Source organism: Clupea harengus, chromosome 11, assembly GCF_900700415.2.
Source record: "Clupea harengus chromosome 11, Ch_v2.0.2, whole genome shotgun sequence".
Taxonomy (NCBI): domain Eukaryota; kingdom Metazoa; phylum Chordata; class Actinopteri; order Clupeiformes; family Clupeidae; genus Clupea; species Clupea harengus.
The window spans coordinates 11,032,251-11,046,320 of record NC_045162.1 but is presented as its reverse complement, the minus strand read 5'-3'; the positions used below and the strand labels follow the sequence as shown (position 1 = coordinate 11,046,320).

At 42.9% G+C, this 14,070-nt stretch overlaps 1 protein-coding gene across 1 annotated transcript; it reads left to right on the top strand.

Moving 5' to 3' along the window:
- The first annotated feature begins 20 nt into the window (after positions 1-20).
- Positions 21-13,090, top strand: mlf2 (myeloid leukemia factor 2). The gene is given in 9 exon segments (XM_031575718.2): positions 21-897; positions 1,175-1,283; positions 11,732-11,773; positions 11,863-11,934; positions 12,074-12,202; positions 12,405-12,564; positions 12,871-12,923; positions 12,925-13,017; positions 13,019-13,090. Coding segments are annotated over 9 exon segments (774 nt in total). The 5' UTR covers positions 21-853.
- The last annotated feature ends 980 nt before the right edge of the window (positions 13,091-14,070 follow it).

Genomic DNA, 14,070 nt, shown 5'->3' with positions numbered 1-14,070 from the left:
TCACAAGTACTGACGACCTTATGCGTCACCTCCGGTTGTTCAAGGGTTAAAAACATCCCCCGCTCTTATCCCTCAGCACTGTCGTTTTGTTTTGTAGTCAGAAATTTGATGAAATCTTTCTCTCCAGTATAAATGTTTTTTAGATGTCATTTATTCTGCGAAGGTTATGAAAACGTGATATTTCGAATAGCATTTATAGATTTGTCTAACGGATCAACAGCACTATTTACGCTTTCCTCCTGACGCAGCACTAGGCTCCCTTTGTCACTCTGACTTCCGTTTTCACGTGCAGTCAACTGAGAAGAGATGTTTTGCTAATGAACATTTAAGGTTTGGCCATCAAGGAGTAATATCGTCTGGTGCTTCAACGTTTGGAACAACCAGCCACCTTCTTAGACGTTCTTTGGCTTCAAATAAATCGAGCAAACTCGACTCCTTTGTGTGCAAGATGATGCACGCTAGCTGACCTTATCAGAAGTTGTTTGCTAATATTTGCTAGCTTGGTTTGTAGCTAACAAACTGTGCTCGAAGACAAAGTGTGAATTCCTTTGACGGTCACCTGGACACTGATGTTACTGGTCATTTGGTCAGTTATTTCATCAGAGCGCGGTATACGGTGTCATTTTTCGGGTAGTGTACGTTTCCGTCAAATTCAGACGCTGTAGCTACTAGCTAACTAGCATTTGACAGACGGCAGGCTGTCTCACTGTTTCTAGTTAGTCAATGACAGGTAGGTTTGGGGAAAAGTTGTGTAACATTAGGTAAGGTAGTTGGCATTATATTTAGCCAACGTTGACTCGTCGGGACGAAGGAATCGCGGGTGGTCCTACCTTGCTTTGTGTGCTAAACCAAAATGTTTCGATACCTGGGTGATGCTGACGAAAACCCTTTCATGATGTGAGTAGCCTACCATGTTCGGTCAATTTTTGCCAACTAACTTAATTTCCACCGTCAATGTGGTTCATAACGTATGTATTTTAAGTACGTTTATGTTTTATGCCATGTCTGATACTGTGGCGTATTTGTTCCATGAATACATTGTTGTTTTGTGTGGAAATTGCCTTGAAACGATGAATGCTTACCACTTACCAACATATATCACAAACAGCACATTCACAACTTAATAAAATGTAATCCTACATTAATCTATGTCTTGTGTTCTCCGTTACAACAGGGATCCGTTCTCAGCACACAGGCAGCAGATGAGAACCCTGTTTGATCCATTCGGTTTTGAGCCTTTCCCTCTCGCTACCCAGATGCATCATCCACGAAGACCAATTCAGGTACCATACCTTTTCACTGTGTTCATTTTTAAACCATACACACAGTGTAGATCACCTGTCTAGAAAGTCAGCCCTAGTGTTTACATATGGATGCCAATAAGAGCAGGTAAAGTAACGTCTGAGTGTGTAGTAATCTACTGCAACAGGGTGATTTATTCAGTGGTCAAATGAGCACAAACCTTTGTTCAGTGCCTATGGTTGCTCTGTAAATCTGTTTATAGTACAATGTCTCATTTGTGCATGGTAGGTGCTATTCGAAGTATCGTCATAGAATGTATACTGATGTTGAGTTCCCAGCCGTATTTCAGGACACGCATTCATTTTTGGTTAACATCAACCATCAATTCCCTGACTACACAAGAGACGCTCTGCTAAGTGTACCATTGACACTCATTTGTGCCACCTTGATTGTTAGCAACCTGGGTTGTGTCCATTTATATAAAAAATCTACCCTTGCCGGCTCTCGTTGACTCAGATCGAGAGGTGGGTTGAAAAACGTTAAGTTGCAGTCGTAACCCCGGTTCTCTAAGGGAAATGGTCGAGACATCTCACCTTGATACACTCCCCTTGCGTAGTCATTTGCTGAAGCCCAATTCAATCACACCTTTAAGCCAAATTGGTCAGTGCAACAAGGAGTCCCACCACCTCCTACCGAAACCTCCTGCACAGACCCATTCTCTCGTTTCAGAAGCCAGCTCTTCCTTGCGCAAAGCAGGTCGGTCACACTGGCGAGACGTCACGCTCCTCTCCTTTGGAGAACCTGGTTCACAACCGTTTCGAGTCACTCGACTTGGACATTTCGGTCGACTCACTGGACATCTCACTGTGGGATATAGAAAGCGGCCTGATTGCTTAGCCATCTAACTGAAACGGGCCCAATGCTAGAGATGCAAGCTAATGCATATCTAGGCACTCACCCCTAGAACAGCACGTGCCAAATGTGTTGGGGCTCGTCCAGCTTGCAGCAGAGCAGACATCAGACATAGATACACCTCCAGACAGAGCCCAAGACGTCGCCATCCCCATAGTGTAGTGCACCTTGATTGACAGAGAGGGCTGCAGCCCTCTGTTTGTGTGGGCCATAGAGAGAGCCTCAACAAGCCAATGAGACAGCTTCTGTTTGGATAAAGCGCAGACCCCGGGGTTGGCAAAACAAACAAGCAGCTGATCACTTCTCCTAAAAGCCTAGTCCTGTCTAAGTACACACACAGAGCACGCACAGGGCAATAGTGAATTGAGCTGGCAATGCTCTGGAAAAGAAAAAGGAGGTGGGTAAAAAAACCCGCAGCTGCGTAGATGAACAACTGAAGGTAGTAAGAATTTTACGAACAAATGCTGGATTGGGCGCATAGTTGCCTCAGTGTCACCCTCAAGAAACTGAGTACGGGCAGGATTGCACAGATTGCGCATGTCTGTCCTTTATTCATCTTTTCTGCCCTTTTGACTATTTGAAGGTGAAAAACCGAACAAACGAGTTTGTTGATCATGATGGTTTGTCTGTTGGCTGGGTGTGCATTAATCCGAAAGGTTCTAGTCCGGTTGATGTTATAGTCGGGTTGAGTTTGGTGCCAGAGTCCTCCTCCACACCACCAAAATAGTTAACCATACAAGCTGAGATCAATACTTTGGCACACAGACAGACAGACAAATGTTTAATAACATGGCATTTACACGGCAACATAAATTTGGATTTAATTGAAGTTTAATCACACCTTTATCCTTTTGCACAAGCGTATCGCCACAGTAAATTGACTGAGCCGTGAGTGTACATTGAGTGAGTTTACATACATGTGCAGTTAAGGGAAATGCTAAAGCCTGTAAACTCGCTGATGTGTGGTGGTATAATTGACTAAAGATATCTTTAGACTGCTGGTGATTTTTATTTTCTATCACATTAATGTACAATGTGCACACCTTCACAAAGCAGTAAAAGTACATTTCAAGCTTTGAAACAGTGATATATTTACAGAGAATAAATGTGTAACATTTGTTCTTGATATTTTGCTCAGGTAGACTTCTTAAACTTTAGTAAGATGCATAACGATATTCATGATGATTGTTGTCATCTGTGCTTGTAAAATAATGTCTTTTTTTATTTTTTAGTTGCTTTCTCATATATATATATATATACCTTTTGGGCTAGTCTAATTAATTTTGTGCAACCAAAATCTGAAGGATAAAAGAGCTGTCTTGTAAGACACCAGCTTCAACTCTGCATCCTGTAGAGGTTCAAAACAGGTTCCAGGAGGGAACTAGTGGTCTGGAGACTGGGCGAAGGCATCTGGCTCCCTTCATTAAGCGGCACAAGAGGGGGTGAGAACCCATCAGCACTGTTCCTGCGGGCCAGACAGTGCAGTCTGAGAGCACAGCCTACCTGGCCATTCACATAGGCCATCACAGTAGGCAGTGTTGACAGTGTTGTCTGTTCTCAGTAGGACCAGATGTCCCTGGAGATGTGGACAAAAGTGTCACAGAGCCAATGAATACAGCAAGGAGTTTGAGGTCATTGATGTGAACTCTCCTGAGGTGAGGAGAGACATTGTCGTAATGTTAAGACTCGTCGAGGCGATAATGTTGCAGGACATGTCATAGAGTTGACATACAGACCCAGAGAAATTATTTCTTTCCGAGGGGGTAAGAGGGCTTTTTCGCGTAGTTTCGTATAGATTGTGAAGATGATAGATAAACATTGCCGTGTGAGCCATGGCTTGTTTCGAGTGTGCGCAAACTAACTAGTTGTCTATATTCGCCATCGCTTGATTCCCCTTTCCCGCAGCATGGATGACACTGCTTCCACACATTTCCACACACTGCTTCCACACACTTCCAACCGTAGCAATTTCCTGTGTGGAAGGTATATTTGGATTTGATTGATTGTGAACATTCAGGCAAACTAAATATAACAGGTTTTTCTGTGTTATCATTCTGAAAGTTTAATGCCTGAGATATGCGTTCAGTGGTCTTAGATCCAAAATGGGGTGGATCCCCCCACACCCCCTTTTTTGGATTTAAGGAGTACCCTAAGAACGCAAACCTTAGGAATTTCCTGTTTAGATCTGAAAATATGCATCCTTTAGATTGATGGATGTAAACGTTCAGGCGAACTGAATGTTACAGGGTTTCGGTGTCATCATTCTTGTAATTGTAATGCCTGAGATATGTGTTCACTGGTCTTAATAGGGTGGATTCCACAGACACACACCCCCCACCCCATCCCTTTTTGGAAATACCCTTAGAACTAAGAACTAGAAGAAGCCCTCTGCTCTTTCGTGTTGATCACACGAATCGCTCTCGTGTTCAGTAAAGATGTGCTCTCATCTCGAAACGAGGGCTGATTTCCCTTTACTGTGGACTAAATTCCCTCTGCAAAACGGGGTGCCCTGAAAGCAAACTGAAGGAGACACCCAGCCACTTTGTGTAGCCAATGGCGTTTCTAACGGCACTCAGGCGCCCTCTTGTGGATTCATTGGAAGTCTGAATGGGCAACCTAAGCTTGTTATCATGCAGGGTGGTACTGGGATATAAAAATGTATGTCCCTGGACTTGTGCTCTAGTAGGGGTTGACGTATTAGGGGCCCTTGTAGAGGAGACACAAGACTGGGGAGTGAGGACACTGGTTGGGTGGGTGAGTGTGCGTGCGTGAGTGAGCAAGGAAGCACACTTAACTCTATTAAGCTTGACCCAGGTGTGTGTGAAGTCAAGGTGCAGGGGGTTGCATGGCCTGTTGCCTCTTGGTTGTTGACCATGTTGGCGCACTAGTTACCCTCAAAATGCGGGTTTCCCTTGCAGCTGCTGGGCTGGAGAGGATAAAGTTGTCCAGTGGAGGAAAGACTCCTCTGTCTTGGCTTCGAACCTCTCCTGCATGGCCGTGAGTGCAGACCCAAAGAGCCCTGCAGGATTGACAGGTTGGTCCAACCTCTTCTCTGCCCCACCATAGCCAGAACGTTTGGCTATGGATGGAGCTGTTGGCCAAACTATGCCGAACCTACGCGATGGCACGCTGCGTGAAAGCTAGCATTAGTCGTAGAGAACAAATACTCCTCACCCGTGGCTGGCTCGGATGGAGACTGCGTGCTGGAGCATTGGTCTAAGAAGTCACCTGCTCAGCATGCGGGTAGCTGAGGCAGACTGGACACATGGGGTGCCTGGCAGCGATGTTGAAGCCACTGGGGGCAGGTGCACGGAGGGTCCCTGTAGGCTAGCCAAAGAGGGTAACTAGTTAGCTGGGAAGCTAGCTCGCTAAGAAAAGGCATATTAAGCATAGGATGGTAAGCATCACACTCGACAATGAAGCGAATTTGACGCCTGGCGAACAAGTGATGGCTCGTTCTATGGACATATCAGTCAAAGCTTCCAAGAACATGCAATGCTAAACTGATAGAGCTTACGAAGAACACAGCAATTGAAGAGGTAAAGAAAATAGATGGTGTCTGTGCAGTAGATTTTAGTAGGAGGAGGCTGGACTAATTGGGCTAATTGGGCCTAAAGGCATAATTTAAATGACCATGCAAGGGGCACGTCGCATAGCAAGATGTCGAATGAGTTGACTGATGGGGAACTTCCAATTAACTATTTTTTTTTTTTTAAACAAATACCCCAGCGACAAAATGAGTGACGTTAATTTTACATAAAGCCCCAACGCTTCAGAACCAGATTCCCAACAACAGAATTCAAATCTGCATTAGATTGATGGATGTGAACGTTCCAACTATTAATCGCACCATATATAAACCGCATTCCAGTATTTTCTGTAATTTTACAAAACAAACCTGTGTTGTGACCACACCGGTGTTTTAACCACATCACTAAATGCCATGTAGTTGTGGTGGCAGCCATTTAAAAGTTGTATGAAATCGGAATGGGCATTTCAAGCAAAAATACCACAATCCCTCCCCACATGTGCCCACACACACACAATTTTAAGATACTTCATTCCCACTCACAGTGAAATTACCATTTATTACGCGTTTATTTAGTGTTGTTGTGACGGAATGGATGCTAAACGTTTAAGTCGAATCATTAATCCAGCCCCTGGTGACAACAACCTTCTGACACGCTTGCAGTGGGAATCGCAACCATTGAATTAACGTGTTCAGGAAGGGGGGAGGGGGGCTTCTCCCCCTGCATTCACTACATTGAACTACAAGTGAGCCCTTGCTCTGTTGGTGTCCCATTACGTCTCTCGGGATTGAAGCCATTTGTGAAGCCATTTAACAACATCTATAAGTGGTTCTGATCACTTTGAACCCAAGACTGCCTTATTGGGGAGCTGGTTTTGAGAAATTAAACCTTGCTTCAAGCTATGCGGCAAACGGTTTCTTGGGTTGTCTGGCTGCTAACTAGCTAGCTAGCTAAGGACACTTTTAGATAACCTTAAACGGTTTATATGGCAGAGTTACATTAACATGAAATGATGTCTAGTTATCTAGCTGATGTTACGGTCTCCTCAGTTTAACTCATAAAATTATAATAAACCCTCAGGATGTCTTAATATTCATTAATTCATATTCACAACTATGAAGATGGTTCCCTAAACTAGAGATAACGATCATAGGATGGTTAAAAAGATAGAAACCCAGTGCCTGTGCAGCTTCAAATTAACACGAGTTCATATTCCTTTCATCTTAACCTGAATTCATATCACACATGCTAGCAACTACCAACTGTTAAAATGATTCCCTGAGCTAGAGATAGCTTAACTGGCATGAGATATCGGTATGTTTTAAACCTCATTAACATTTAAGTTCAAAACAGTCTGGTGGGAATGCACAACACCTGCTACTTTTTCCTCATGGAAGATTGAAGAGCGTGAATGAAAATGTGTTATCCCATATGGTTTTTACCTGATACATTAATGGGATTCGTATGTGAAAGGGGGAGACCTTTACCAGGCAAATGTGTTACTAACTTCCGGGACGAACAAAATGCATTCCCATTTATAAGCCACACCTGAGTATCGACCAATGCGAAATCAATGTATAAACCGCGGTTAATAGTTGGGAAGTTACATTAGTTAGTCATAGCTACCATACCATAGCATAGCTATAATGACTAGCTGGAATAGTCTAAATGTTGGTGAAAGTAACTTGCAGAGAAAACAAATCTTCAATTTTAAGAAAATCAACACCGACTTCCACCTGATCTACACAATGTAGAAATTGTATCTGACTTCCAATACTAATGCCATTATTTACTGAAATTAGTAACGTTTGTTGCGGAATACCAGCTGAACGAGGCCCTGCTGCAACAATCGCCCCAGACCCTAAACCAGTCCCTTCGTTCATATCTCCCCTGCATGTCTATCAGACATACTAAACAATATTCTTCATAAATATGACGAGTACACACTATCAATATACTATGCAATAAAACAAATACAATTGAATCATCAATGCCAATAATTAACCTTACATCCCCTTACAATATATCAGTGTCACTAGGGCACTCCTAGGTGAGCTCACAATAATAATTACAGAAATCACTTGGGCAATCCCAGATGGTCTATTTACATCCACATAAAAACATACAAAAAATCCAAAAAAAAACAAACAAAAAACATCCGGTTATGTGTGCAATGTTGTGCGTATGGATACAGTCTTAATGTGTATAAATGTCCTTGTGTGCAGTGGTAAAGTTGTAACAAGAGTCCCACAACAACCATCTTCTCATGAGTCCCACTGATGAGGTCTTCAACTCTCCATGAGCCTGCCGGAGAGTCAAAGGTTGCGTCTGCGGTTTCCCCGCACGGCCGCCCTGCTGGCGAGGCAGGCTAGCACTTGACCCTGGCGTGTTTGCTGTGGTCCTAGACACCCGTGATCTGGTCATCCAGATTCAACGTGTCTGTGAGGGAGTCAGGTCCGCCCCCTGACCCTTCTTCACTACTCACCTCTGCTATGACCATGTTATGTGTTCCATCAGTTCCCTTCCCCCCAGGGTAAGAAACATCCATCCACTGCAGCATTTCAATTACCTAACCAGCCTGTCGCCCAGGTCAAACTGCTGCATCAGAATGCTCCCCATTCTAACTCTGATAGGCTCACTGAATTGTGGTAGTCCCACCACCTTGTGGTCTTGAAGCTCTGCAAAAAAAGTGAATACAATACTACACACTTGACCTCTCACCCCCATTGGCTGGAGGCTCTTTCGTTTAAAACCTTCTCCTATACCCAGTCTCCCGACTAAACCAGTCCACATGCATCCACCTGTGTATATATAATCTCAGAGATTAGAAACAATTTATGCACACAATTTCCAGTCTCTCTCTAGACATGCTCCAGGAGGGTGTAGTACGATTACATTTACATTTAGTCATTTAGCAGACGCTTTTATCCAAAGCGACTTACATATGTGCGACTTACAATGTATACACATTTTACATTTTACATTTACACTGATGGCACACTGCACATCAGGAGCAATTAGGGGTTCAGTGTCTTGCTCAAGGACGCTTCGACAGGGAATCGAACTAACAACCTTCTGATTACTAAACGTCTTCTCTACCACTGTCGCCCCTGGATATCCAGAGCTTGCATTACTTCACTCGATACTTCCCACAAATGCCTTTTGTTATTACTAAAACCTTTTCCGGAACACTAAATAAAACAAAAATTTCACATATAAAAATATACTTACCATTTCTAAGTTTTGGTCCTTGCCTCAGACATACCTCAACCCATCATATAAACCCATCCATTACTTCCAATACCTATATTTTTAGTTATCCTTTTCATGTCCTTTTCATGTTCCCTATCCTTCTCTTTAGCCAATTTCATAAATGCTGTTAAAATCTGTAACTTCCTGCTGTCTCTTAATTTCGCTCTTTCTACTTTTGTCCTTATTCCGGTAATCTAATATATTTCCCTGCATTTGAACCAATAACGTCGGGTCACATGACCTCTGCCTAGGCCATTGAGCGGTATGGTCTTTAGTTCTTTTTGACTAATTCCTACAGTGTTGCCTTACCACCTCTGCATCTAATGAATATAATTGAATTACTGCCTCTAAAGGCATACATGGTTCTACTTCTACTGAGGCCATCTCAAAATACCACTGCTAATCCAACTATAACAACTGCATGTCAAATTTGAGGGAAACACCCTCCCCCTTTCTTATCACTCTCTCTCGTGCTGCTTGCTTCCTCCACAAAGAACTTTTAGCTCAAATCCTTATCAGACAGTAATCAAACAAGTAGCCCCTAAACCTCAATACATATAATACCTCTATACCACGATCTCTATATTTTTGTTACTTTAACACCATTTTACCACGTCTTAGCTGCAACTATCCAGCTCTCAGCATTTAGCCAATACCACCAACAATACTACCTAATATATCCTGCATGTATTTCACCAACACAGATGCAATTTCGTATTCCTAAAATGTCAACACTCAGCCCACGTTTGAAGCTCACAGCTTACTGCCAGCCAGGCGCATTCGTCAAAACAAATAATATGCTATCCAATATTTATATAACTCTGCTTTATTCAAACCTTTCAATTACCTTATTTATGTAATAACTACTTTATATCTTTCTAGGTACAATGATGTTTCTTACCTTATAAGTGCTTGGAGCATCTTTAACGCTTTCCTCCCGTTACCCACGTGGTTTGTGTCTCACAGTTAAATGCCACTCTAAGTGAACTCACTCGTCTGTCGAGGGAATCCACCTCTGTTTAGCAAAAATTGCACTCCACAAATCACTTGTTAACCTTTACAAAACTTTTCCTGGGAAACAAAACGTATTAAAAACATCTTACACACGTCCGTCATTTAGTCAATAGTTTATTTTCTCACCGTTCAGCAGGCCCACACGACAACGACAAATCTGTAACACTTTTACCACACAAAGGTACCCAACAACACAAACAACATACGCAATAAACACGGTAAAAGGAACGATTCACTTCTACGAGATACAACACAAACTCAATAGCAAGATTTTTCCACAGTTTGGTGAACTGGACTTTAAAATTAAACCAAACTGTTTCTTCCGCAGCTCTGCAAACTGGATTTAAACCAAACCGTTTCTTCCGCAGCTCTGCAAACTGGATTTTAACCCCTCCGCCAGATACACGCCTAGGCCTTCTCTTGCGATTCTTGTTGGAGGATTTTAAACCGGCTACTATCGTCTATCAGCTTGCACTCAGCCAGTTAAAACAAAAGTTTGCTTACCTTATTCATTTAATTGCACTTTCTAGCAGAATACCAGCTGAACGAGGCCCTGCTACAAAAATTGCCACCAAACCCTAAACCAGTCCCTTCGTACAGTTGCCAATTATGTTTCAGAAAAAAGTAATTCCGTATTTCGCAATCGAGAAGGCCAAACGAGATGAGAAGGCCAAACACGTGTATCTGCGGTTTTCTTGATTGAAAGGCTCTAAGCTTTCAGCAGTAGATGAATGGCGCGTTTATCTTTTTAAAGTAATTCGGTCACACCCATCTATCTTTTATTTGGTTGACCCCAAGGCCAATTAGATCTCACCCCGCTATCTGACTTTCCCTCAATCGGAGCGTGTTACCTGTTTGGCACCATGCCCACTTTATCACAGACTGCCTTAATAACGCCATTTATACTCTCATAAAATAATCCATGTTCACCAACTATTAAAAATATTCTTTCACGTTATATCCAACTTACCAATGGTAGAGATGGGTAATACAAATATAATAGACAAGCAATAATAGTTGACTACATTTATTGAAAACCTTGCATTGCAAAAGCTGAATTATGTACAACAGTAGATCCACTGTAAGTCCAGTAGCTGAACCTGAGCAGCTCTCTCGGTTTTGGTCGGCGAAGTAAGAAGCAACGGCATAAAACAAACGTGCAATATTGTACAATAACGTTGCTTTGGCAGCAAGCGGAAAGAGAGACGATGATGGAACACAGACTTTCAAATTTTCTGGGGAAACAAGCAACATGTCTAGCCTAGGCTATATTGTTGTCTCAAATTGGCTTAAGTTAAAACATGTATACATTTATCCTTTTGCATTTTTATGAATATGATGTGAATTAAACATCCATGCAGATTGTGTTCATCTGAGTCTTCAGTGTTTCCCTTTGAAATGTGCGGCAAGATCCACGATTTATACTATTTTATGCTGTTAGTCATGATGCAGTTACAGCGTTTTCTACCTGCACCAGTCACAGTTTGAACACTTTTAAACACAGATTTAAAGTTGCAGTTTAACAGTTTTAAATACCCTTCCCTCCGCAGCCTGTGAGTCAATTATGTATGCATTGATCCCAGGTTGCTACCCAGGTCAAATCTGATATAGGTAGATATCTAATCTGGAAGAACCCACCTTGACTGGCTGGCTTGGTCTGAATTGACTACACATGGGTTGGACCTCGGTCAAATAACCCTGACCCAACCCTGGTCGTTGGTGTGAAGGTGGTATTTAATGGCTCTCTGTTTGTCTCCCCCTATCCCCTGCCCCCTCCACAGCCCCAGGCCACCGCTCTCTCCCCTTTTGGAATGATGGGAATGGTGAGGTCTCTTTTTCCTGTTTTGCACATTCTCAATCTCGGTTGCAAAGATTCACTCCTGACTGACATTCCTGTTCTCTCTGTTTGAAGGGCGGAGGCTTCATGGACATGTTTGACATGATGGGTGGAATGATGGGGAACATGGGGAATATGGGAAATATGGTAAATATTCTTTCTGACTCCTCTCACATGTTCACTAAACAGCTGATATGTCATGGTGAAAGCAATATTTTACAGTGTAATGTTTACAACTTGTATTTACTCATTTGTGTGTGTGTGTGTGTGTCCATCCACCCCCCAGGATAGAATGTCGGGTTCCCCAAACTGCCAGACCTTCTCTTCTTCCACAGTGATATCCTACTCCTCACTAGACCAAGGGGCTCCCAAAGTGTACCAGCAGACTAGTGAAGTCAGAACTGCACCGGGCGGAGTAAGCATGACATTCAAACACTAAGCACTCACATGAAAACAACTCAAACTACCAACTGAAAGGCATGCACTTGCCAACACCGAATATGAGTTGGTGCACATTGAAACCCATGCCAGTAAAGAATGCTTGCACAACATAAACTAACTAAACACTACAGTATGGTAAACATTCAGGATGAGTGTGTGTGTGTTTGTGTTTGTAGATCCGTGAGACCCGTCAGTCAATGAGGGACAGTGATAGTGGGTTGGAGCGCATGTCTATAGGCCACCACATCGGGGAGCGGGCGCACGTGATGGAACGCTCCCGAAACCGACGCACGGGCGACCGCGAGGACAGGCAGGACTTTATTAACCTGGAAGAGAGTAAGTGATGGCAGATGAAAACATCCAAGACTGTTATTAAGAGGTGCTTGGATTGCTTGCAAAACTTGTCTCTCTATAGGATTTTGAAAACAGACTTTTTCTTTTTTTGGGGGGGGTGATGTATATGATTTATATGTTTGTTTTTTAAACTGTTACATGTAAAGGGCCCAGGACTTCAGAAAAGTACTACAAGAATACATTTGCCCATGCGGAATAGTTCAGATATTATGGGAAAAGTGATGAAGTTTTGTAAAAATGAGTGGAAACCCTGATCCTAACTCGTCTCTGTCATTCCAACTGTTCCAGCTGATGTTCCAGCTTTTGACGAGGAGTTTAGGAGAGGGGTGGGGCGGTATGCTCCCCCCCGGCACCCGCAGTATTGACTACGGGCGCGAGAGGAGGGCAGCGGCCGCCCCACAGTTGGCACTCACTGCCCCCCCAGACTCTGACTCGGCCCCCCGCCCCCCGTCACGAGTCCCCGCGCCACCACCAGCGACCCAACTCCCGCCCCCGCTACGACTGGTGAAAGGTAGGTCTGCGGCTATGCTAACTATATTGAGGGTCCAGTACCGTCCCAGAAGGCAGTGGGCTCAGGAATGCATGTGGTCCTAAATTGGCATTCAGAGTCTGCTGTGGCCTGGTGACTTTTATTTTAAGAAACATTGTATTTATATGTACATTTTTATTTAACATTTTTTATTTTTCGTTCCTTACAGGTTCTGCTGGAAGAAGTCATTGGCGCTGTGAAAAAAGGCGTGCGGTAGAGAAAATCTGAACTAGATGACTGTTCCATATGTTTGGTTTAACTGGACTGTCTGTATATAAATATAAACTACATATCATGCCTATACACCAGCTCAGTTCCATGCAAACAGTTAGGGTTTGACAATGACATCATGGCTTTCTAACAAAACACGCACAGACAGACAGACAGACATACATACATACATTCACACACACATGCAAACATTCTCCTCATAGCACACATGAGTAATATAAATAAATAGTCAGCAACACACTACCCAACACACACACCTGCTGTACAGTCCATATATGTTTATGTAGACACTAGAGTCTGTGGTTTGAATTGTACGCTGTCGTCTAATGAAACTGAAGTATTGATAAGCATTCATTAAACCTTGTAAGGTAGTGTTGTCCTATTTGTTTTCTCTTGTGTGAAGCTTTGTGTGGAACTTGGACCTGATGTAAATGGTACAACTTAGAAGAACATTCAATAATAAATAAATAAATTAAATGCATTTAAAGAACACCTATGATCTCCACAGAAAAAAGTCAAAACATATATAGCATACCTATATCCTCCACAGAAAATAGCCATCAGTAAACCTGACACAGTGCTATTGAGTGTTTTTATTTTAGTAGATCATATTGTAGGGCCTGGCTATGTTCCTCAGGGCAGAAGTGCAGCGTTTTCTATGTTTAGAACAGAACAGTGTGGATAAAATGGTGGCATTCTGCAGCCTACAGCCACCAGTGAAGTCTGTG